Consider the following 26,760-nt stretch of genomic DNA (forward strand, 5'->3'; position numbering starts at 1 on the left):
GCTCAAAGACGGAAGATTTAGATTAAGTATTAGGAAGAAATTATGTGCTGTGAGTGTGGTAAGGCCCTGGAACAGGTTGCCCAGAGGAGCTATGTATACCCCATCCCTGGGAGTGTTCAAAGCCAGATTGGATGGGGCTCCGAGCCACCTGGTCTAGTGGAAGGTGTCCCTGGCCACAACACAGATGTTGGAATTGGATTACCTTTAAGGTCCCTTCCAACTCAAACCATTCTATGGCTCTGTGATTGTAATTTTGACTGGTTTTCCAGAGTCTTTCCTAAGTGCCTCTTGTTTAAGGTGTAGCTCGAGAGACAGTTTGGTGTAGCGCTCCTTTAATGTAAGTGGGAGAGCTCATCTGGTTCTGAGATCCCCAGGGAAAGAGAGACATGGAGCTCCTGGAGCAAGTCCAGCACAGGGCAACCAAGATGTTGAAAGGACAGGAGCATCTCTGAGGAGGAAAGACTGAGGCAGCTGAGCTTGTTCAGCCTCCAGAAGAGACAGCTGAGAGGGGACCTCATCCATGTCTATAGGTATCTGAAGGGAGGGTGTCAAGAAGATAGAGCCAGGCTCTTTTCAATGGAGCCAAGGACTAGAACAAGGGGCAGACACTGGTGCACAGGAAATTCCACCTGAATATGAGGAAGAACTTATTTACTGTGCAAGCAACCAAGCACTGGACCAAATGGCCAGAGAAATTGTGGATTCTCCCTGACTGGAGATATTCCAGAACTGTCTGTACACAGTCCTGTACCATGTGCTCTAGGATGACCCTGCTTGAGTAAGGAGGTTGGACCAGATGACCACTGTGGTCTCTTTCCAACCTGACCCATTCTGTGACTCTGGATGAGGCATTACAGAGGCATCTGCAAGCTCAGAATTTTCATATAGCTGCTGTTAAAAGACTGTAGCATAGGGTATGTTTAACTGTTGATTTCATTCACCATGGAAATAGGGGTAAATATTTTTAATACTCTTCATCCAGCCAACAGGAGATTTGTGGCCAGTTTTATTTTTGATATCCAAGTATGTAAAAATGCTATGTAGTCTTCAGTAAATATTTTGCTGGAAATGATAACTGTGGTATTTATTATTTATGATGCAACACTACATCTTGCTTATTTTTAATTTTGTGAATTCTTGACTAATATATTTGACACATACTTTCCTAGGAAAAAGTTGGTAACTTTTTTTCCTATGTAAATATGATGAAAGGACCATATAGGCTGTAAGATGATTTTTAAGCATTTAGGATGTAGCATGGCTGCAATAGAATGATATTGCTGGATATATTAAGAAAGAATATATTCTCAAAAAAAGGGGAGGTATTTGATAGTGTAGATCCAGTCTCTGTGCTGCAATTCACTTGAGGCATGAGGCTTACTTAAGTTGCTTTTCAAATCAGTAGTAAGGCTATCGTTCATGTGAGTGAGATTTAAAGTAAACCTAAACTGAGTCTGTATTCATTAAAACATCAGCACATGTTGATTTACTGTGTATTTGGGGGATGGAGGGAATAGATTTAATAACTCGGTTTATGATTTTGCCATCTGCTGCACATAATAACTTGTGCAGTCAGAGAGCTACCTTAAAAATTTCACCAGAAAAATTGAAATAAAAGCAGATATTTTTCAAAAGACTGAGTGGGAGAAATAGAAAAAAGTTCTTTTAATTAGAAGAGTGTCAGCAGGAAGAACAGTTCCTACTGCGAGAGATACTGGCAATTTTTATTACTTCAGCTGTTTTGGTTTTTTTTCTTTTATTAAAGTTACATTGTATGCTGACCTGAAGCTTTGGCAAGTGGATGGGATTCTGCTAGATTCTCCCATTCATGGCTAAAGTGTCATGGTTTTTGTTTTGGGAATCTTTGTTTTCTTTGACACTTCTTGTCCTTGAAGGAAGTTTTTCTCTTTTTGTGGGTATTTGACTGCTAAATCATCCCAACAGAGCAGTATTACTAAAGAACCTTTGGGTATTGAAAGAACTGTGCATCGCTGACTCTCTACAATTTTTCAGTTTTCCTCCTCTTTTTGAAGAAAAAATAAAGATAGGAGAATTAGTTGGCCAGAACTCAAATGTTCCTTTGTCTAGTACCATTTCTTTTTAATCTGTGCAACTTTCAGAAAAAAAAATCATTTATATTACATCAAATTTATTTTTTAGAGAGAGAATAGTGTTTATCCTATTTCATGATGTTCTAAGAAGATATGGTCTCCCCATTCACGTCCAAAAAGCTGCCCTTTTCACAAGTAGTTCTATAGAAGAGGGGAATATTGAAAGAAGGGCTGGTTTATATTCTTATTGTGATCAATAAAATGTAAGTATGTGCTATTGATTTTTATTATCTCTTGAATACAAATAGGTGCTATATTAATTTCTTTCAGAAGTTGAGGAAGGATATTGCACAAGAAAGAGGTGCTTAATGATCCAATGACCACTAGGTCTAGCTAGAAGCCTTGTCTTAAATTCTGTAATTATAGAGCAATTAAAAATGATCTTACATCTCTAATTGAAATTACTCATGCTTTGGAATTGTTCAATTTGTCCTCAGTAAATGAGGAAGGGACATTAGAAAAATACAGAGCAATTAAAACATTTGCAAAAATTAATTACAGTATCTGTCATTTAGTTGTAAGCATTTATGTGTGTAGCTGGCTCCAGCCTTCTGATTAGTCTGACTGACTTGATGAAATGGGCTGGCATGGATAGTCTGTCAGAAAATGACCTGGTGCTGCCAGGCACTGAGTGTGCTAGCCCAAGGCTGTGATATCTATGTTCGTATCTCCCAGATAAAAGGAGCTCAGCTGATCTGAAAGCTTAGGCCAGGATAACCTGTCTGAAGTCCCGAGTTCTTGTGCATTAGTCTGAACCACAGTAACTATCATCTAACTCACTGTATGCACACTCCAGGCATGTGCCAGCCCTGGGTAATGCCTTTCAGCATACAACTCAGGTGCCCTGCAATCCCTTTATAATTTTCACTGGAGTAATTTGACTTTTGAACCTTAAATAATGAAAGTTTTATGAAGAAGGTTGCAAAACGAAAGTTGCAGCACCTGTTCTTGATTGAGGGGGTCTATTCCTACCCATTTTTGCAGCCCCTGTATTCAACCCATGTTTTTTAAAGGGTGTTGACATAACAGAATATTACAATTGTATTTAAGATGCCCGTCCTTCAAAAATATCCTGGGTTTATTGAAAGGCTTCTCTGTGTTACTTTTATTATACATGATATGGCGAGTCACAAGAATGGATCGAAGTAAAACAATTCTGTCTTGTGTGCCTAACAGACTTAGAGTATAAAGGGAAGTCAATTAGGGTTAGAAAAAAGACCAAATTTTGTGGGATCAGTGTTGGGATGGAGCATTACAGGACAAATATAATAGAATAAGTTAAATATATTTAAGCTTCCAAGTCTAGTAATATGCACTAAGTGAAAATGTAAAGCAAGCGTGAGCAGATGGGAAGTGTGTGTCAGAAAGACCACCTGATCCTTTCTGACTTAAGCTAGCATAGTTTATATTCTGACAGAAAAAAGATGAGAAAGAAGTATGAGTTGCTGAGACAGGTTGCATCACCGGATGAATGAGGAAAGAGGCAAGTCACACACTCTGCTTTGGGGAAAATGGTCTGACATTTAGAGTAGCTCCACAACTGCTTCCCCCACAGCTTGGTCCTCTTGGACTCCCACCCTAATTATAGCCCAAAGGCAGCTGGAGTCAGGCTCTTTGCCATGAGAATTTGTGGTGATGGCACAACATGTTTCTCCAGAGTAGGGGACTGTAGACTTTGTTATACAAAAGCAGTCCTGCTGTCACTGTTATCTTTCTTCAACCAACACCTTTAGTAAATAATATATAACTTTTGATTCCTTTTTTTTTTTTTTATGCTAGAGCTACTGCATGTCTGTCTTTGTTAGTTTTAGCTGTAATCTTTAGCTAGGGAAGTGAAATTGAGGTCAGTATTTCTTGTGTTTCTTAGCTTTATTGCATGTGGCTCTTTCTATTTTTTTTTTAAGTGCATTTCCCAAGGAAATGAAACTTAAGAGCTTGTACTGGTTTTTCATCCTCCACTTTTGTTCTGTATCTGCCTGTTTTTCTGTCTGATGAATTTCAGCCAAATTTGAGAGGTTTCATAGATAGAAAAGATACCTATCTAGGTTAAGTTAAGAAGCAAAGTGATTTCCTGGCTGAGGGAAAGATCACTGTGTTTTCACACTACTTGCTACTGAATATCAGGGTGAGATTCTAGCTTGAGACAATTCCCTGAGACCCCTGGGGCCCTCTGAACAATTGTAAATGGATTCATTTTTTTCCTTTTTCTTCCAACAGTGTTTTCTCCTGTCTTTTACTGTTAAGTTCTTTCCTGTCCACTGCTTCCAATGACTCTTGGGTCTGCCTGTCTTCTATGCTAGGCTCTATATTATAACCAGCTTTTCTTTTCCCCCCTCAGATAACAGGAGGAATGCATATAAACTAACTTTTGCTGGCTCTCTAGTTTCACTGAAATAGATATGTACTTCCTACAGAAGGTGTTCTCAGGATGAGTTTCTCAGAGCTCATGCTCACTAATGGATTCAGGCATTTGTCATCTGCAGGAAGAGCAGTTTTCCTCCTGGTAGAATTAAAGATTAAGGCTCTGGTACTGTCTCTGTAGGTGGCACAACCATTTTACAAGGGTAAACCTAGGGTTCTGTGAATTTCAAAAGATAAGAACATCCTTTTTCAGAGCTGATTTTTATTTAAGACCTCAGCATTGGAAACAGTGTGCCAGAGGTCTGAGAAGGTCTTCCTGCGAACAATTTTGAATTTATTTTTAATGCACTGAATAAACATTAGGAAGTAAAATGCTCATCTCCGGATATCTGTAGCTACTTCACCCTTTTTCTTGACTCTGACTTCTCAACCTTTTTCTCCTTTACCTAGAAAAGGAAAGGTGGAAACTGTCTGCCTATGTGTAATAGTGGCTCTTATGCCAGTGGCAATGTACCCATCTCTTAAAATTACTGAAACCAGTTTCCAGTAAATTCATAATTTTCCCTCTGCCTTTGACTGTGGGGCTCATTAGATTTCAGCAGGGTAAAAAGTTCATCCATTCACTGTTGAAAGCATGTGATTGCCTTACATGCTAGGATATTTTTGAATAGCAGTATCCATTCACTTCTCCGTTGCACAGACAGCCAGTTTGGGTTCTGGCATCCCACTCCTTAGTTACTAGTTAAAAAATTTGTCATATACTCCCCAGTTCTCAAGTTCCCTTTGGAATTGCTGCAGTCACACAGAGATAAATATTCCCTAGCTCTTCAGCAGCAGTAGTTCACAATGGTTGCAGAAAGAAGACTAAACCCTTGTGCAAGGCACAGTACGCAATAACCTCCAAACAACTTCTGTGTTATTTGAATTCAATTGATCTCATGTAAATGCCTGCACCAATTATTTTTAGATTTTACAGAGTCTGTCAATGCCCCTCAGAAATGCAGTGGGATTGCCTTTATATTGAGGTCTTACAATTTCATAGTATGATGGATGTAATTAAAAAATGATTCCTGTACTTTTCGTAGCCAGTCTCTGATTTGTACACAAATGTGTATTTACTGTCATGTCTATACACATATGTTTTGCAGACTTGACTACCTCAATCCTTCCATGTTTTAAAAATCTAATAATGCATGTTAAAATGCTTTTTAAAGCACACAGCTGGTATTGTGCATTCAAAAACTATTCAGTCACTGCCCTCTCAATTAGTGGAGCTCAGCTAGGCAGGGAGCTTCTGAAGTGGCTGCATTGCAGTATTGACTTCTGGGAGAGTCAAAGCAGCTGAACAGAAACTAATTAACCTTGGAAGTAATTTAGGCATACTAAAAATTATGGGTCCCAAGAAGTGCTTCCTTAAGGCTTTTGTTGTTGGGCTGCTGGGCACTTCAGTAATGGAGTCTGAGCTTTGAGAGATGAATGGAGGAACTCCTCCTGATTTTGTTGGTATTCTGTCTCATAGTTAAGACTCTTTAAAACACAAGTATTCGGCAACTTTATCTGCACATAAATCTGTACTCACACACATATCACACTCAGCAGACATCTTGCCTCCCTCTTCCTTGGAAGACACTTAATTTTTTTCCTTTCTTTGTTTCTTTTTTTTTTTTGCAAAGTATCTGTCATACATTGATATATAAAAATCAATGCAGTTTAGCAATGCTGAGGTGCTCTGTAAGTGATTATTCTGAACTGTGCATGAGTTAAAGTCCCATTAAAAATATTTTCTACAGGAAATATTTGTAGGAAATTTATTTTGATTTTGAATGCAAAACTATTTGAGTAATTTTGCAGTTCATATGAGGATTAATTTTCTCTGTGGTTGTCCTGTTGTGAGGCAACTAGATTGTGTTACTGTTTCCAGTATCAGTGAGCCAAACTGTTCTGCTTTCTTCTGATCATGTCACCTTGAAAAGCAAGTACCTCAGCTTCTTTTGATTCCATCTGCCTCTTCAGAGTGTGGCCTGACAATTATTTTACTATTGAGCCAATTACAACTTTAAGGTGAATTTGATTACTTCTGGAAAGACTGATTTTACAGGAAGCAGATTAGAATTCTGAAAGAATACATTTCAGGTGTATATCATATTTGATGTGAAAACTGAGTTTATGAATCCAAACTTAGTCTTGCTGAAGTAAGCAGCAGGTCTCCCTTTGGCTTTAACAGGTAGTACATGCAATGGTTTCATACTTTGGCCTGCCAAGCCATAACTGCGCTAAATATTGCCCCTTGTTTCCCTGCAGATGTGCACTGGGAATTACATATTTGTTCCTTATATGATAACTCCACATAACAAGGTGTACTGCTGTGATAGCAGTTTCGTGAAGGGACTCACAGAGCTGATGCCACCTGGTTTTGAGTCTCTGCTTGGGCCTATATGCTTGCCTCTGGTGGATCGATTTATTCAGCTCTTGAAGGTGGCACAGGCCAGTTCCAGGTGAGTTGTCGTCTTGTACACCTGTGTAAAATGCAAATATTCCAGCTGACAAGATAAATGTCAGCCTCTTTTGCCTTCTGCTCAGAAAAACTGATGTTTAATGGATTAGCTTGACCAAATCTCTGCCTTGACACTGTTCCATCCATACATGTTGTGCACATACGCTGTGAGAGAGCTGTGCTGATGTGAAGTTGTTCCCTGCAGCCAGTATTTCCGGGAATCCATTCTGAACGACATCAGGAAGGCCCGGACGCTTTACACGGGCAAAGAGCTCGCAGCAGAGCTGGCAAGGATTCGACAGCGCGTCGATAACGTTGAAGTCTTGTCTGCTGACATTGTCATAAACTTGCTGCTGTCCTACAGAGACATCCAGGTAGGAGTTCGCTACTAAGAATAGTAAATTAAATTACATTCTCACAGAAATTTTGGTGCATTTGGTGCAGAGTTTTTAATAAAATGTGTGGATAAAGCACACTAGTAAAAGTCTTTTATAGTGTCTTCTCTGATGTTTTTATTTTGTTTTGTAGTTTCACTGTTTGCCTTTCCATAGCAGAAAAGGGTTTTATGGCAGTACCTAAAAAGTACATGATGTGTAATAACTCTTCTCCATCTCAGCACTGCTATGTGATGAACAGCATGTAGTTAAAGGCTATGGTGGCATTCTGCAACTGATAGGCAAATGTATTCTTTTTCACCAAAGCTGGTGACATTTCTTATGGAAAGATAAATATTTCATATTTCAGGTTTTGGAATGATGCTGGTAATTGTCTGCTTTGTTATCCATAATTTCAACTGTCACTCCTTAAACATTATGAAGTGGTTTGAGTTTGATTTTTTATTTTTATTTGTTTTTTAAATATGTCAGTGAGTAAGCTACTTTAAAAACTCTGGTATTAAAGAATCTTGTTTTTGTGGCTTATGCCTACCTCAGAGATTTGAGATGCCTTAATTCAAATGCAGTTAACTTTTTAATGTCTGCACAATAAGAACACTGAGATGCGTTCAGTTCCTAACTTTAATTATGAAACAGGTGTATGAAAATTTCCACAGGACCATGTTGAAGCAGCACAGGAGACCAAATTGGACTTTCCTGCTAAATACTGTGCATATTCCCATCTCAGATTAGTGCCAGGCCATTTACAGTTTGAGACTGAAGAAACTGAAATCCATAAAACTTAAAATGGGCTGAAAATATTTTGTGTGAAATAATAGCTGCTTAGGTTGAAGAGGAGTTTATGGAGGCATAACTCAGTACAGCCCCTTAAAACCTTATTATTCCTTTCTTTTGGAAGGATTACGATTCCATTGTGAAATTGGTGAAAACTTTAGAAAAACTGCCCACTTTTGACTTGGCTTCCCACCACCATGTGAGGTTGCATTATGCATTTGCCCTAAACAGGTAAGAATCTACCCTTCTTTCTGCTATGGAACAGTAAATCAAAACTTCAAACTTTGTAAGGGGTGGGTAATACTGTGTGAAGTTCCCTAGTGGAATCTTTATATAAAATCCTATGATTTTGACTGAAGCAGCTCTGGGGATTCTAAGCTTCTTTTTATCTCACACTGTTAAATTTTATTCCTTTTCCTTTAGCATGTTTGATTTGTCTTTCCATAGGTTTGTATTATTTTTTTGTTTCAGTACCTAAATTAGAGAAAACAAATACCTAACAATATTATCCTCCTGTAAAATAGACTTTTGACATTGCTGTGTGAGTGACAGCGCCGCGTCATTTGTGCTGGCAAAGACATCATCTCATTCAAGTCTGAGTTCTGGTAATGTCAGGAGACAGAAGCAGACCTTTCATCAAATGTCCATAGGAAGATTTTATTGTATTATGATGAGAAAATAATTTTCACATTGTCTGATAACATGGGCAAAATGTGATACATGGAGCAACATACACTGCTTCTATGGATTAAATAAAAGCCAAGCCTAGGTTTTCTTTCTAAGATACTGACATTTAGGCAAGTGACTAAGAGGGGTGTTTTTTCAGAGGAAATTACAGATGTTCTCTGCTCCATTGCTGTTATCAAAGTGAACATTTTGCTGTTGACTTTTAGAAGAGTAGACCAGGTGTCAGCAGGTATTGAAATTGTCAAGTATAGCAAATGTCGATAGGTGGTTCTACTTCTCACAGATTTGAATTTTGTAATTAGGTTCATTGAGGAGGCTTAAAACTGCACATCATGTGAAAGTGGTGTCAAAACATGTCGCAAGGAATTACTTGAAAAAATAAACCTGGTTTTGAAAGACAAAAAAAAACAAAAAGAAAAAAAACCAAAAACAACTGTCTGGCATTTTTTGTCTGAATAAAATATCCAGATCCGTACTTTTGCCTTTATACCAGGTAAATGAAGGTATAAATATTGTGCCTTTTTTTTTCCACTTTGACATAAATATATGAAGTTTTGAAGATTAAATAGTCCAGCCTATACCTGCCACTTCTACAGAGCCTTCACAAGGGTCACAAGGTGTTCCTTGGACATGTAATGTGTTGTTTAGACCTCACGGTCACAGTTTTCTGAAACTAAGTTGTCTTTGAAAACAGGACTAGTTCATTGAGGCACTAAAAACCTGGAAAACTGCAGCATAATCTTTTCAGGCACATCCTTATACTTCACTGGTTCTCTGACTCAAGATACTGTCTCTGAGAGTATCTGACAGAAGATTGACACACTACCTCCAAAGGAGCCCAGATGAGATTTTCCTATTCCTCTCCTTTCCTGACTGACCATTAAATTAGAAGCCATGACAGCCATGAAAACATTCATGCTTTGGTGTGCCAAGAAGGAATTACTTTGGCTAACTTTCTCCTTGTAACTTTCTCCTTACTGAGACTGTAGAGGATATTTTGTGAGCTGAGGCAGGTCTGGAATACTCTGTGCTTCTGAATCTTTGCTGTGAAAAAAATGTGTCTCTTGCTTCTAATCCAGGTCACTAGCACGGAAGGATGGAGCAGCTCAATTAGTCAGGATTAGTCTGACCTAAATCAAGAAGTGTGAGGGCATTGATGATGGAAAAGTAAACAGAAATAAAAGTAGGGACCTCTGTCTCTGAAGATCAGCTAAGTGTAAATAATCCATGTTGCAAAACATTATTTGCCCTACTGGTTTTGTTCTCATTAAATCCATTAATCTGGATTAGTGATAGTCAATACAAGATGTGGAAAAGTTGAAAACAGAGTCATTTGATTGTTCAGTACACAAACATGTTAAAATTCTAAACTTTTGATACTGAACAATGTATGTACCAAAGCTATGACTCACCAGGAAGTGTCTAATGCTTGCAATTACGTGGTTTATTTGTCTGAAGTACTTCTTTTAATATTGCCTTTTTGGCTTTACTCCTAAACCTTCCCTATCATGGGAGTTCAACCTGGTTTGTGCTTTTTGGAAGTTTTGTTTCACAGTCAAATTGTATATAAAAGGTAAAATCACAAACACAAGATTGAATCTTTTTTTCCTTTAGAGCATGAATTACATTGAAAGAAAACCTAGACATGAAATCCAGGTTTGTAATTTTCTATTTTATAAGGAAGTAACACATGATCCTTCTAAGAATTTCCCTGGAGGTTCTTGATGCTGTTTTCAGTGCTTTGCTATAGCTGATGCTTCATGAGAGAGAGAAGTTATGTTTAAGGGAATTTATAAAGGTTTCCCATGACATAAAGAAAAGACCAAAAAAAAAGGAAGAAGGGGTAAGTATGTATAATGTTTAAGGGAATTTATAAAGGTTTCCCATGACATAAAGAAAAAGGAAAAAAAGAAGGGGTAAGTATGTATATATAATATAGTACACTATCATTTTACATGGATGAAGTCATATGTCTATTAAAAACAGTCATGAAAAATTATTTCTTGTTAACTTTGTTGCTTTTTTAATCAAAATTATTATTTCCAACAGGAGAAATCTGCCTGGAGACAGACAGAAAGCTCTAGAAATTATGATTCCCCTTGTAGAGCAGGAAGACCAAGTAGCTTCAGATATGTACTGCCTGGTTGGTCGAATTTACAAGGACATGTTTTTGGAATCTGGGTTCATAGATATGGAAAGCAGGGACAAAGCAACTTTCTGGTGAGTACTATTTTCCTGGTCTATCTCCTTTTGTTAGCTTTGGGAAAATATTCCTCAAACAAGAATATATTTGAATGGTTTTACTTTCCAAATATTTGGCATCCTTAGGGGATAGAATGCATCTTCTAAATTGCCTTGCTTATTTGTCGAGAATGACAGATTTTTGTTGTTCCCACATCTCATTCTGCAAAGCTCTTCAAGTGCCTCAGAGACCTGAAGTTTAGATATAAACTAAGCTCATCATTTTTCCCAAATATGAAGTCTCCTGTTTACTGTGTTATTCTTAGGAATCTGGGCCAGAGAGTAATCAGTCATGAATTGATTGGCATGCCTGGAATCTGACAGATTTTAGCTAGCAAGGCTTAGAGGTTTAACTCACAACCAGTATGGCTGTTCCAAACTTGCTGACAAAAGTTTTATCACTGTTTAGTGGTAGAAGTTTTATCATTGTCATATAGTACAGGCACATTGCAGTGGACTACAGTAGCATCAGTAGTCAAAAAAGCACACAATAACTAGTCAATAATAGATGAATTCTTATCCTCATTTTAGAGACAAGAATCTTGTTTTTTTTAATGCTTTTGAATCGCTCTGTAAATCACTGTTACATGGAAGAGGTTAGAAAATGAAGGCATGGGATGTCATCCCAGACTTCTGTCAGGATGAGCTGTTTTTCTGCATTCAGATGAGGATACAGACAATCTGCATTTATGTGTCCTGCAGATCACATCTTAGCTCTGGTCTTGTGATCATCAGCTGCTTGTTGAAGTAAATGCTTAAAATGGAAAGCTTTCTTCTTTCTTTGTTATTTATCACTTGTTTTCAGTAAACTTCAGCTTAGAGCTGCCTCTCATAAAAGATAAGATAAAATTGTTTACCAGTTATGGCCTCAGAATACAAATGCAGTTTATAACTTCTGGTCAGTTTTGGCAATTCTTACTGGACTTTTAAAAGATGTTGAAATAACTGGAATGCTACATATTATTTTCATTCCTCCTAGCATAATTTTGGATTTTAAAAAGTTTCATTTCCTGTAAAGTGCAAAGCCTGTAAAAAACTTTCAGGGGTCTTTTGTAAACACTGTATTTTGCTAATATCATAAATATAAAGATATAAAGAAAAGTGTAGTTTTGCATACAAATTTTAGGCATTATTGCAGACTAATTAAATACAAATTACTCTTGCTATTATACATCTTACTTTCTCCTTGTTCATGGTGCCTTATGAACAGATAAACTTTGATATATCAAACATAATTGAACTAAGAATGATTATATGTATAGCAGTGGTGAGTTAATGTAGCCATTTAAACACACTTTGAATAAATGCATCTTAGCAATCATGACACTCATAATCTGATGACAGGAAGTGATTGCAGGCATTCCAGTCTAGGAAAGGACTCTGGCAATTGAGACCCAATGCAGAATGCTCTGTGCACCTCCTGCCACAGAACAAGGAGATCTCTGTTGAGTCAAGCTGGAGTCTGGCCGGAAGCTCTACTGGATGGTCCAATTGCTTTTGGTTTATATTTTATACTGGATATTGATTTGAGTTTCTAGTGTTAGTCACACAGCAGGCCTGACAGGGAAGGTTGACTCATAACTCAGTGAAAAGCTCTTAGAAAGGAGCAGGTTCACTCTAGTGCTCCAGCAGGCCACAACAGGACAAGGTGTGTGCAGGAGCAATGGCAGTGCTATGTTATGTTGAGATAAAGGGTATTATCTCAGTCTTAGAAAAATAAGGATGTAAGGGAAGTACAGTGAATTGCATGAGATAAAGAGAATTTGGCAGCAGAACCAAAGCATTGGTTTTGCAACAACTGGTGATGCCAAGGTAATTTGGCCTATTCCAATTTAAAAAAACAAACCAACAATGTGCTTTTCTGACAATTAGAAAATAGAATAAAAGACATCTTTCATATAAATATGAGAGAATAAATGAAAGAGTAATTATTAACTGTCACTTTCTTGTTTCACACTGACAGTGTGAATCAGACTTGCCAAAGCTACCAAGTCTTTATTCATATCCTTTCACCGCTACCCCCTAATTCAGTGTCTGCACTGCAACATTTTCTCAAATGTCAACAACTGCAACATTTTTCCAAAAGTACAGTCTTTCTTATATTGGAACAAAAATACTAATTTCCATGGCTTTTTCTTCTTCTTCTGTCAATCATTCCTCTCTGCTTTTTGTATTGCATGAGAATTTAAGTATGGAAGATCTCTAGGGCAGAGAAGGTGGTCCAGTTCCCAACATCACTGTGTCTCCAAAGAGATAATGCCAGCTCAAGGGCCTCCCTTAGATGTAAATACTTAGAATCAATGAGAGTGTTGTCCTGTTTAGTTGGCAGATTTTAATGTTTTTTTTTTTTTTGTTTGGATTTTTCCCCTTTGCTTAGTTTTTTTTGTTTGGTTGATTTGCTCTGTTTTTTATTTTTAGGTTGGATTTTTTTGTTAGGTTTTGGTTAGGGTTTCTTTAAATGAGCCAAAAACATTTTTTATGTACTTTCTTCCTCACTTTTTTGTAACTCGCAGAGAGAGAGAAAATTGCAGATGATGAAAGAAAAAGATCTAGTACTCTCTGATTCTCTTGCTTTTCTGTAGAACAGTAGGCGCTTGTTTAATGATTAAGTTCTTTGGAGGTGGGCAGCTGAAGTATAAAAAGTATATATATGTAGCAGATTGAAGAGAAGCCTGTTTTACAGTTTTGGAGAGCAGAGCTTATGTTAAAGGATGCGAAGGCATTAATCATTAGAGCCAAAAAACAGACAAACAAATTAAAAACCAGCTGTATTTTTGACCTGGTGGGATAAAAATGCCTTAGCTTTGCTTGCATGTCAAAGCATGGTCTAGAAGTTAAATGCTTAAGTTTTGTGCAGATTGTTTTTCTTTCCTTCCTTATGTACTAAACTCACAACCTTTTTAATTTTTTAAGTGTATTCCATTTGTTTGTCTGTATTTCTTTCATCCTTTAGAAAGTAATTTTTTTTATGGTAGTGAGTTGTGTTGACTAAATCTCTTGCGCTCCTTAACTCACATTCGATAGTAGTCTTTGCCTTCTCCTTTTGGAGATGTGAATATGTGTATATATACCTGCAACCAAAGGTGTTCTTATTCTGAGGAATAAGTTTAAACCACTGTAGATGTCCTGTTGCTGTTGTCACAGCTACTTGCATTGCTAGCATGAGGACAGTGTATGCTGTGTTGGTGTGAAGCACCTCCAGTTCTTTTAAGACAAGATTGAGCCTAGGTGAATGCCTCTGCCGTTTCTCTTGATTGCTCAGTTCCTCTTGAGGAGAATGAAATATGGCATAGTCCTTTTTTAGGTGAACTCATAAGGACAGTGTCAATATGACACTCAGTAAAGAATAAAATTTGGAATAGCTGAAATCATAGCTAAGTGTGAGGTATATTCTTGTATCACTTGCTTTTGCATGTGCCATTGTAGCAGATCCACAATAAAATCTAAGGTTTCAAGTCAATGAAATTTAATATATTAAAGACTAAATTAATGAGCTTATTAATAATATAACTCTGAAATGGGTCTTTTACAGACTGATAATATTATTCGGTTTTATTTGGTCTTAAAGTAATATTGTAAGATACTGTAACTTTACTGGGATAATTTTACTGGGATGGATGATTAGGATCTGTGCTTGTTGTGTGGGGGGAAAGGAAATGGGAGGAGGATGTATAAATACCAGACTCCTAAAAATAACCACAAAGAATGTGTGGAAAACAGTAAAATATTTTTGCTTCTATGGATTCTTGCTGTGTAAACAGAAGATAAGCTCTTAAATTACCTAAAACTGTAATGATGCCCCAACTAGATTGCATTATTTACAAAGTAAGCTTGAATGTTTGTTTTTCTAGGTTCAAGAAGGCGTTTGAGTCAGAGCCAACGTTACCAGCAGGAATTAATTATGCAGTACTCCTCCTGGCAGCTGGACATTGCTTTGATACTTCCTTTGAGCTGCGGAAAGTTGGTAATTATAACTTGCAAATTCATGGGGAAATCACATTCTAGTGAAAGTACACTACCACCCACTGTTATAGGGGAAAACTTGGATGGTTGTATGTGAAAGCTTTGACAGAAAGCATGTGAATTTTTAAGTTGGTCTCTCACACCACTGCTGATCCCACCTGACTGCAGGTGAGTGCTGTCATGAGGACTTGTTTTCAGTGTCAAGGTTTTAAATGGTTACCAAAGTTCAGTAAAAGCTAAGCTTCTTTGTAAAGGCATCATTTGTGTGAAACAGGAGCACCTGGAATGGGAATCCAGTTCCAGCTAGCACTCTTTAAAACAAGAAAACACAAACCTCTGGAGGGAATATGGATGACAAGTCTTTCCTAAGACTGAGGAAAATGCACTTGACTTGAGCTTGAGTTGAGATGAGAGAAGAATATTTCTCTTCTGATACATTCTTAGAGGTTTCTGAATGTCTGTATTCATAGAATCATAGGATGACAGTGGTTTGGGTTGGAGGGACCTTTAAAGACCATCTAGTCCAAGCTCCTGTTGAGGACAAAGATCTTTCACTAGATCAAGTTGCTCAGACTGACACTGGATGCTTCCAACAAAGAGGCATTCACTTCCCTGGGCAACCTGGTCCAATGTCTCGCCACTCTTGTCATAAAAAAAATTCTTTTTTAAGAAGGAAGAATTAGGAGGATTTTGTTTATTATCTTGTTTGTGGTTTTCTGGATTTGAAGAGAGTGAAAACTCAAGATTATTCAGTAATATGTTCAGGGAAGATTTGGCAGAAAGGACTGAATGTTGTAATATGCATTGCATTTGGTGTTCTTCTCCATGAATTTGTATAATTCTTGACTTTCTGTAAAGTCTTTTTTTATCTTTGTTTCTCCTGAGGAGGTTGTCAAGTGAGAAAGAAACAAATTTTTTCACTCCACTGAATGTATCTGTATTCAGTGACTGCTTTGAAGTTTTGAAGATGGGTGTGCACTGTACGTCTGGAAGTAATTTCCTGAGTAATTTTGAGTATGAAGGTCAGAGTGAGATGATTACTTTTGCATAAATAGTGGAAGTGAAATTTAAATTCTCAGGTATAAATGAAGATATTAATTTGGATGTGTGAGGCTGCGTAGAGTTGCCCCAACTACTGTGTTTGCCCTTCTGTGAGTGGGTTAGATTTTGCTTTTTGGTTGGCATAGAATACTTCCACATCCTATGCTGAAATTTGAATTCTTGTGCCAGAGTAGGAGGTAAGAAGATATGTTCTATACATTGCATAGCATTTACAAATACTCACTTGCTGGCCTAACTTTAAACTAGGTAGCTTTTTTGATCTGGGCTATATTTTTTGTGTAGTTTAATATGAATCCTTTACTTTTAAAGAAACTTCTTAATTGCATACAGACTACAGCCAACTAGATCTGTACAAATTCATTTTACTGATGAAATTTGTGTGCTGTTTCTGTGGTATCATATTCATATAAATTTGTCCAGTGTTGTTTTCCCTGTTGTTTGTATAGAGACCATTACAGAAATAATTGTTCATTCTTACATAAGGTTCCATCCCCAGCTCATGAATTATTTAGTGCAGAAGTATCCTGTTCCTTAGGTGGTTTGTTTGTGTGTTTGTTTGCCTGTCTTAAGTTAACATTTAGTTGGTGTCTGCTGGAAACCCTTGATATAGCAACCCCTCCTGTTAGCTACTGGTGTCCATCTTTCTTTTTTTTAGGTACAGGGAATATTGTCGAAATACTTTTAGTCAGACTGACTCAGCTGTTTTGAAACACGTTTTAAATACATTTATAGTGTAGTATACTCTATGTGTATCATTTGGTTCTTGTTGATAAGACTGTGGTCACTGTCATGGAATGTCGGGTTGAAAAGTACCTCCAGGATCATCGCTACAAACTTTCTCTGGAAAAGCACACTCTAGACAGGATGGCCCAGCACCCTGTCCAGCTGAACCTCAAATATGTTCAATGTCAGCAAATCCACTGCTTCCCTGGGAGATGATTCCAGGAGCTGATTCTTCAAATTTTGAAAAATTTTTGTCTTGTGCCCATTTGGAAAGTCCCCAGTAGTAACTTGTACTATCAGCCTTTGTCTTTTCCTTGTGACTCCTTGTTGAAAGGGAGTCTCCACCTTCTTTGCAGCCACCTTTTACTCACTGGATGGTGATAACACCTCCCCTATGCCTGCTCCTCACGGCTGAACAAACCCAGCTTTTCCTCATATGGCAGGCTTCCAGTCCTTTGTTCATCTTTGTGGCCATTCTCTGGACCCTCTCCAGCCTGTCCACATCTTTTGTGTATAGTGAGAACCAAAACTGAACACAGTATTCCAGAACTGCCCTGGCAAGCACTGAATAGAGTGAGATAATGGCTTCTTTATCCCTCCTAATGATGCCCCTGTTGATACATCCCAAAATCCCATTGGGTTTCTTAGCTGAAGAAACACTGTTCACTCATATTCAGCTGCTTGTTTTTCAGGGCCCCCACATCCCTTTCCACAGAGCTGCTCTCCAGTGCAATAGACCCCAGCCTGTGCTGCACTCCCAGATTGTTTTCCCAGATGCAAGACCTTACAATGATCTTTGTACAAGGTTTATCAGATGGCTGGAGTTGTGCTAGATTCTGAGGATAGTTTACTATTTCCTTTGTCTGAGGTCAATGTTTTAAACAAAATCAGGCAATATCACAGAGATTGTATGGGAAAATGTTTTGATTTTTTTTCTGGTGCTAAGTATCTCTTCCATATCTGTAACTCTTTTGATGACACCTCTTGTTTAGATCTGTGTGTAAAGATAATTTTTAGCAATAGTTAGATTTGCCAGGCAGTGCTTTCTGTTTGGTGTCCACCCACAGCATTATCTGTAGTACACAGAAATTAGAGAAGTTCTGCTTTCTGCTGGGAGATCAAGAGAGATGCAAGAACAAACTCATCAAGTTCAGTCCAGGTTATATGGAAATTATATTGCTAGGCTGGGAAAGGTGTAGGGAAGGATGTAGTCATTATCAGTTCTTCAGAGGGTACATGAGACTGTAATTACGAGATGCATATCTGATTACATTGGGAATATTATAACTGCAGTAAAATAAGAATAAATCCAAGAGAATTTTTACCAATCTGGTCCAGATCAGAAAATTTGCCTTCTAAAACTTCCTGCCTGTACTTGTCAGATAATAGTTCAGAACTAAATGAGCAAACAGACTATTAATAAAAACTCTCCTATTTTTTGAGTAGTATTGCTTTCTAAACCATACAAATAACTTTGAGACCAGAACAGAAATGCTGTGATCTGCATTGTCAGTTATGATCTCTGCAGGCTGTGCAACTCTGACTCACAAAGAATCCTGTAATATGAATTGTTCCATCAATACTTGAGCAAGGATAGCAGTCTAGTTGTAAAGCCTTCATATTAATATTTAACTGGTAATATCTACTTACTGTTATCTTATTTTCATCACAAGCTGTGGATATATTCTTGGTGTTATAAAAACAAAGGCTTTTCTGGCATTAATGGTTCCTCTATTTTGCCTCATTTGTTTTAAAGGCAAAATATTTCTGATAAAATATACTGGAATTCCTGCTGCTTTTTCCCCCTCCCCTTATGAATGCCAAGTTTATCATGGAAGGAGAGAATGTCTTGACTTTGCCTGGATTTTCTTATACTCTCAAGAATCTTTTAAAGATGATGAAATAAAAATAAACTTAGAAAAGAGAAATTATAGAAGGAGACCATAAACTCAGAATTAAATTCATGAAGGTTCACTTTGCAAGTTTCCAAATTAATCCTCCACCCCACCAAGTTCTTTAAATTGAAGTTATGATCTTTAGAGCCTCTTGCTAATGTCATCACAAAGCAACTACATTTCAGAGATAAGTAACTCGCCTTTCAGGGATGAGTAACTTTACAGATGAGCTTTGCAGAGCATGGGCAGCAAACTAGAGTGAGTTCTAGCACCAAGTACCTCACCTTTCTCAGAAGAACTTGATGAGAGGGTGATGTCTTCTCTAAGAAAATAGGATCCACTTCACAGAACACTTGGGTAAAACTTCCATTTTCTCCAGGCTACATAGCAGTAATGATTCCCAAACTTGGTGTCCCGAGGTACTGCCACACATCCATCCTTTCTCCCCCTGTCTTCCTATAAGTCTCCCTTACTGAGCTGGGACTCAAAATGATTGCTGTCACCAGTCCTGCCCTCCTAACAAACCCCTCTCCCTGCCAGCCAGTAGTCCCTCCCCATGTGAGTTGTACTCTCCATCAGACCCACACGCTCAGTTTGTACCTCACTTTAGCCCTGTGCACAGCTATCAACAAGGGTATGTCCAACTGAAACAATCCAGGTGTCCCTGGGATACCAGTTCTTTACACCTCTTGTGATTGAGTCACATTAAAAGCCTGTGGAAGTTAGTAGGTGTCTGTCTGTTATTGTGTGTTGCTATCAAGTGCATGCAAATGTTTTAGACATTCTAGTAGAGCCCTTTGGCCTTTGCAGATAATGCTGAGGAGTGTTACTTTAAAGTCCTGGAAAAGATTAATTTTTTCCCATTTACTGTGTTTTCTGGATAGCATTCAGGTTTTGTTCTCTAGAACCCAACTAAAGTGGAACACTTTCAACACAAATTCCCCCTCCCTATTCTGCATTGACTAGTGGAGGTGTGCATCTTCAAGTGGTCTCTTTGATAGTGTGAGTGTGTGTAGCACCCTGGCTGAAAGCCTTGCAGAGATGGTCACCATGGTACCCCGTGGAGCTGATGGAGGTGACATTTCTCAGGCAGATCAGAGACACCTTGTAGCATCTATGGCATTTTTAAAAGCCTTTATTACTTGACATAGATGTCATAAAAATGTGAGCAATGTGATAAAACAAGATAAACTTTGTAGGTTGAAATGTAGCTTATGTAATGATAACCATTTTGATAATATTTATTACTGCTTCCACCATGAAGTTTAGTCTGCTAGCTACTCAGGGAAGGTTAAGGAAAAAAACAAGATCAACAGTTGCATTGAAATTTCTTGTGAATACTCAGCCTGAATATCAAAGACAATGGAAGATGATGTGGGAGGGAAACTGTCATAGTGGAGTAGTGTGGGAAAAGTGAATAAAACACTACAGTGGTGGAGCAGCTTGTTGTGTAAGCTGAAAATTAGATTTTTTTTGCAGAGGATGGTGTAGCGTATCTCATGTTAGCTATATGTAGCATCTCATATGAACTAAAACTCATCTTGAAGGCCACAGGGGAGCCTGTAGTTCTCAGCAAACTTAGCAAGTCAAAATAAAACCTGAGGCTCGCCGTAGTCTTGAGTTGCTGAGGGGCTTGTGAATATTAATAGATGTCTTTCATTGGGGTAGGACTTGCGGCAGTTAAAAGAACATCACTGCTGGAAGAAGCCCAGTGGATCTTCTGTTCCTTCTGCATGGGACCTTGTCTATAAAGGTAAGTTTGGGGCTTGGGGCTTGTAAGTTAAAAAAACAAAGCAGAAAAAAACATAATAGGTGCCTTATTCAGCATCTGTTAAGTTTTTGCAGCTATGTTGTGTAGCCTAAGGCCCCAATTTACCTTTACAGATGAGGTCCATGCAAGAACATAGGTAATCTGACTGTGGCCTTGTCCTGACAGTGATGTCTTAACATTCCTTTCTTGAGAAGCCTGTAGGAAGAGGGGGTGGGGAAAAAAGCATTTTCTACCAATTAGAAGGTTTGGAAGGCATATAACATTAACTGGTAAGTATGATTTCCATCTTATTTTATCCAAATGGAGAGGGTATAGTCATGTAAGCAATTAAAAGATTTTGAATAAGGGAAATGGTTATTTTAAAATTGCATTAATGCAAATTCTTGTGACTTGTTATTCTCTTTGCTACAGGAGTAAAGATCAGCAGCCTGCTTGGTAAAAAGGGGAGCTTGGAGAAACTGCAAAGCTATTGGGAAGTGGGATCTTTCTTGGGGGCCAGTATGTTGGCTAATGATCATATACGAGTGATCCAGGCTTCAGAAAAGCTGTTTAAACTAAAGGCACCAGCATGGTAAGGTGATAAACAAGGCCATGTACATTCATTCCTATGTTTGAAAACGTTGGACTGCCTCAGCTTTCACATTAGGGACTGTACTCAGCTGACAGGAGATATGTTTTGTGGTTTTTAACAGATTTTACTCTGTGTGTATTATTTCACTGTACTTTTATCCAGAGAAGGGACTTTCTCCCCTCCAGAGAAGAGACTTTCTTCTCCTTTTGCCCTTATTCAGGGGTAGATCTGATATGGGTCTTTATTTGATGTATGAGAAGGGCAGATTCATCGTGGACTTCATGCTCTTCTGAGGGCAAAGGAGAAAGGAGGAGTTGCTTGTGGCTACATTGCTGAAGAGAAGTGGTAGTGGCTTGTGAGGTTAATCATAACAGCCTGAAGGTTTTGGGCAATGAAGACAGCTTAGCTAGGGAGGCCTGGCTGCACCTTTATGTATTGTTAAGGTTATGGCACACAGCAGTTGTTTAAGGAACTGAGTACAAATGAGCTGTGTGGTGCAAGCTGCATCTTGTAGCGATTGAGAAGACTGCAAATCAAAGCCCAGTTAATAGAAAGGCCATAAATCCAGGGTTAAAGACAACCCTGTAAACTCAACATCTGTTATGCAAAGGCCCAGAGATGTGAGCTCTGACAGCAGGTTCCCAGCGCCTGTGGTGAGTATAGGCAGCAGTTAAGGACCAGTCACCTACTCATCAAGGGCTGGGATTATCTGGGATGGGGAGAGCCAAGACTCCTTTCTTACTAAAAGAGTTGTCACTCTGCTAACTCTAAGAGTGAACATCACAACATATATATTCTTATCTTTTTATAAAGGCTACATTGCGCCTCCAGACGGTGATCAGAGGGATGCTAAAGTACAGAAATGCTAAACTGCTGTATTGACATAACATAGAAACTGTCATAATTAAAAACTCTAATTTTCAGACTAAATATTTCATGAAGGCTTTTTGCAGTGTATTTATTTGCAAGGTTTTCAATTTTTACTATGTGTTTATTTTTCTAAGAAGTTGGATAACACTCTCTGGAAGTCTCCTGGTAGAATTTTCTGGAGTTTATGAATGCCTAGTTGTCAGGATTTTATGTACCCCAGTGCCTTTGGGGTTTAAGTCTGTGGATTAAACTCTGAAAATACAGCTTACTCATTTGTGCTTCATGAAGAATTTCTCCTGTGAGCAATTCCTTCCCAGTCTGTTGCCTTCTTTATAGCAGGGCCCACTTGGTGCAAACAGGAGTAGACACAGTACCTTATGCCAGCTATCCTGATGGCCTAAGCAGGATAATTGAAAATTGCACAGCTATGGAAATGCTCACTAAAGACCCTCTGAGGATGAAACAAAAGTTTTCATTAATAGCCTAACTGTGATAAAGTGGTAGCAGTGATAAATCCTCTTTTAGTGTGTATATCTCATTGCTGTAGTATTCATAAAAATTGTGTGAGATTATGTTTACAACCTTTTTTTTCAAAAAAGCCAAGAGAAAGCAATGGTACCAAGTAGCCATATAAATCAGCCCCAGAAAGTAAAACAACAGAGAGAGGGATTAACTGCATTTAGGGAAACATTCAACACACCAGTTGTCCTTCCCCAGCCATGCCAAAAGAGTGTTTAACAGAGCTGTTGTCATCTTTGCAGGATAATCAGCTCCAGAAGCATCATGTTTTAGAAATGTGTGAAATAATTGCCTACGCAGACACAATATAGGAGACAGAATACTTAAACTAGTGGACTTTTTACCTAATTTTTCTTTGAGGCAGTTCACTACTGAAACAAGTTTAACATGGGCTCAGCTTGTCCTTAGGCAGAGGATTTAGCTCTTTCATGAATTTTTCATGGTTTAGGATAGAGGACAGTATATGGTATTAGGTATATGGGCAGGAAGGAGTGTTCCAGGACTCTTTTATGTTTCAGTTGCCTCATTTAGCAGCTGTGTTTCCAATTCTAGTTGGGAATTGTTATTATGAAAAGGAATCCTAGAGAAGTGAAAAGTTACTGGCAGCCTTGGTGTTGCAATGGTGAATATTTCAGTTGTGTTTAAAGGCAGAGACATTACTGCTTACAAACTGTACTGAATTTACTATCTGTGCATGTTTGGATGGTCACAGGTACCTGAAGTCTATTGTAGAGACTATTTTGATATATCAGCATTTTAAGAAACTGACCCCAGAGCAACATACAGCCAAACAGGAACTTGTGGACTTCTGGATGGACTTCCTAGTTGAAGCCACAAAGACAGATGTGACTGTAGTTCGATTTCCAGTAAGTGGCTGATGTTTTGGGTCTTTGAGGCTTTTTTTGGTAATGTTTTTGGGGATGGGCTCTTTTGAAACAAATCGTGATGTAAAGGAAATGAGCACAAAGCACTGCTTCTTTTTAGGTGGCCAGACTAACTGTCCAGAAGAAATGTATTTGGCCTGAATCTTAGATTGATTTTAATTGAATGCACGTGGGTACAACAGGATTGCACAATGTGTTCCATACAAAATTAATGAGGAAAAAAGTCAAGATACAATTTTGGTGTTTATTGTTTGCTACCAATGGGTCTACTTCTAAAGCAAACATTTACAGTGTACTCCAGGTGATGATATATTAACTATATGGTGTTTTGAAAAAAAAAATTAATTAATTTCAGTCTTTTTCTGGCTCAGCAGACTTTGTATACTCTACTACCAATTAAGACTGTGCCCTTTCAGAGGTTAAAAATCAGCCCAAACAGTCAGAAATCTATTGTTCCAGCTACTAGAAAATGAATTTCAACAGCATTGCACTATAAGTGTGTGTATATATATTTATTTCTGATTCCTTCCACAAAAAATTTGCTGAGAGTTTTTATTAGATGCCCCAGTGCTGCACCATGTATACAGTATCCTGAAAGTATACTGTAAATAAGTCTAAGTTTTCTGTACATTTAAACTGTATATGTCCAGGAAATATGGGTCTTCCTTTCAGCTAACCATCAGTAAAACCAGCTTTTTGTCTTGAATAGCAATTGCTTATTGCCTCCCAGATAGTTAAAAGTACATACAGGTTGTTTTGTACAGTTCATTTACCTTCCATGTGTAGATGTGCTAATAAACTGTTAGGAAGACTTCAATGTTAAACAGCAAGAGCTTGAGGCAGTAAAGTAAAAACAACATGAGACTGTTTAAAGAGCCTGGTTTTCCTTTTCTAATGAGAACAGGTAGAAAGTTTTGCTGGGAAACAAAAGATATTTTGAATCTTCTGGGTTTTGTACAAGGCAAGGCATAATCCTTTTAGGTTTTAGATGCTGGAATAGTTCAATTACATACTTACCATAGGCTCTGACATATAAAATGCCCAAATAAAATTGTTTTAATTTTTATTAATATTAAGAGGCAAACCAAAGCTGATCACTGCAATAGCATGAACCAAGGGATAAACCCAGTGTCCACCAGGTTTGATGGTGCTGTACAGGAGGTTGGTCATCCCTGTAGGGACTCAGTGATCCCTCTGGGTCCCTTCCAACTCAGTCTATTCTGTGATTTTGTGAACTGACTACACTGGTGTTGCAGACAGAGATATGGGATTTCTCATAATACAAAAATTCTCTTTGTGCCTGTTCAGAATGAAAATCACACAGTTCAACAAATCAACAAAATGAAAATTAGCAACTTCCTTTTCCCTCCCTTCTCCCTAATTGCAATTAATTTATTCTAAAATAAGCTTTTTTCATATTTCCTTATTGTGCATTGTTCTGTGTATTCTGAGAGTTTGAGCTTAAGAGTTCCACTGTCCATGGGCACTAAGTTAGCTGTTAGTTACTCTCTTATCCAGTAGCATCAGTGTCATCACTTTGGCCTTTAGAGGAAGAAATGCCAGTGCATGGACAACTTGTTAAAGGATAAAGACCACAGTTTGTGAAATGGCTTAAATCAGATTTTACAAGTTGTAGGTGTCTGGAGATGTCAAGCAACACATTTTAATTCCCACTGCTTATAATTTACAGAGTTAAATGTGTAGGTACTTTTCAGAATTTTGCCCTGCTTCCAGTGTATCTCTGTGCTTATCAACTCTGAAGGAAGAGACATGGCTAAGATTTCACTCTAAGCCATGGCTCTTTCCAAGACTTTCTACTTTGATGTTTATATACTTTTTAAATAGATATAGACCAACTTGTCCTAGTCAATCATTGTTGCATCTCATCTCTTTTAAATTATGCTTCTAGTTTTTGTTATCTTATTCCACAACATTTTCTATACTCTTCAGCTGTCAGCCTCTTGCAGTGGTACTTGTTACTTTTGAGAAAATAATTTCATCTAGTGGCTGCAGTTCATGGTGGCCTAAATCAAAAGCTGTTCAGTTTAGCTCTAGGTTAATCTGTTTCTCTGCTTCACCCAAATATGCTTCTACCAAAAGATGATAAAGGTGTACCATGAACCTTCTCCACATGGGAGATAGACATTCTAGAGTGGCATTGTAGGAGACTGAATTGTGACAGAAAAACCTGACATTTTTAAAAAAAATAATTTGTAAAATTGATACATGTTACCAATGTACACATAATAGCCTTATGAAAAAAAAATTAAAGTCGGCTTTTTTTTTCTTTTTTAATCTTAAGTTATTGGCAGCCACACTAAACTAGTGTGGCTAGTACCTAGTACCTTTTAGATACCCAGTACCTAAAATTTTGCATTTTATTGTTTCCCAGTTTTTTCTTCTATGGTATGACTAAAGAAATAGTTTTGACAGTTTTCAATACCTTTTGAAGTTCTATCAATTTTGCACTAACTATTGAATTTTTTTTTTCTGCAAGGTTTTAATATTAGAACCAACAAAAATCTATCAGCCCTCATATCTCTCCATCAACAGTGAAGCCGAGGAGAAGACAGTATCCATCTGGCATGTGCTCCCTGATGACAAGGTATGTTTGTAGTTGTAACTTTTTTCACAATTTAAAAGTATGCATGGTACATAAGGCATGTAGTATGTGACCAGTTGCATCTAATTATGATTCTAGAAAGTAGAAAAGTGTTTTAGTAACACACAGGAAGATGCTGAGATATTCTGCTGTGCTTAAGATTGTCCTGATTTTCAATGAATCTTTTGTTTCCCTTCATTTTGCAAAATAACTTGCATTTTCCTTCAGGTTGTTTTAAGCCATTGTATAATACACAGCAAATCTGTTGCTTAAGATTTCATAAGTAATTTACAATTTAATGCCATCATCCCAATAATGTAGCATAAAATTACTTATGCTTACAGAAGTATCTTCTTCCTGCCCTTGCAGTTTTACATGTCAGCTGCCATAAATACTCCTTTAATATGAAAGTAATAGAGACTGATATGTTAAAATGGGAGCAGAATCAATCAAATGCCAAAGTAGTATTTGGCAGAAGAATAGATGGATGCTCTAGAAACTGAAAATTCTAAGAAGTCTGTATGTCAACGTGCGAGATAACCAGAGATATTTGGAAAGGAGCTTAGAAAATCTGGAGATGGAAGTGGTGGGGAAAACCTAGCATGGTTATTACATTCTGGGATGTTTAGGAAGCAAAATGTTGGCAAGAGGGATGACAGAGAGGATGTCATAGAACCTTAGAGAAGGAAGTCAGCAAGGGAAAATGAAGGAGTATATGAGGAGTGAACAGACACTCAGTCAGCTGGAGGCAGAACACTGGGTATGCTGTGATTTGTAACCAGCACTGTTCGTTCTTCCATGGCAGCATTTTGTTTGCCTGCAGGATAGGACAATGAA

At 37.9% G+C, this 26,760-nt stretch overlaps 1 protein-coding gene across 1 annotated transcript in view; it reads left to right on the forward strand.

The window, feature by feature from the left end:
* MAP3K5 (mitogen-activated protein kinase kinase kinase 5) overlaps window positions 1–26,760 on the forward strand; it is a 98,183-nt gene that overhangs the window by 34,893 nt on the left and 36,530 nt on the right. The window contains exons 4-11 of the mRNA XM_063151472.1: window positions 6,774–6,967; window positions 7,172–7,340; window positions 8,260–8,366; window positions 10,872–11,042; window positions 14,915–15,027; window positions 20,889–21,048; window positions 23,150–23,303; window positions 25,819–25,926. Coding sequence (XP_063007542.1) covers window positions 6,774–6,967; window positions 7,172–7,340; window positions 8,260–8,366; window positions 10,872–11,042; window positions 14,915–15,027; window positions 20,889–21,048; window positions 23,150–23,303; window positions 25,819–25,926 — 1,176 coding nt within the window. The remainder of the gene's footprint in view (window positions 1–6,773; window positions 6,968–7,171; window positions 7,341–8,259; window positions 8,367–10,871; window positions 11,043–14,914; window positions 15,028–20,888; window positions 21,049–23,149; window positions 23,304–25,818; window positions 25,927–26,760) is intronic.

This window comes from Melospiza melodia, chromosome 3 (genome assembly GCF_035770615.1).
Source record: "Melospiza melodia melodia isolate bMelMel2 chromosome 3, bMelMel2.pri, whole genome shotgun sequence".
Classification (NCBI taxonomy): Eukaryota; Metazoa; Chordata; class Aves; order Passeriformes; family Passerellidae; genus Melospiza; species Melospiza melodia.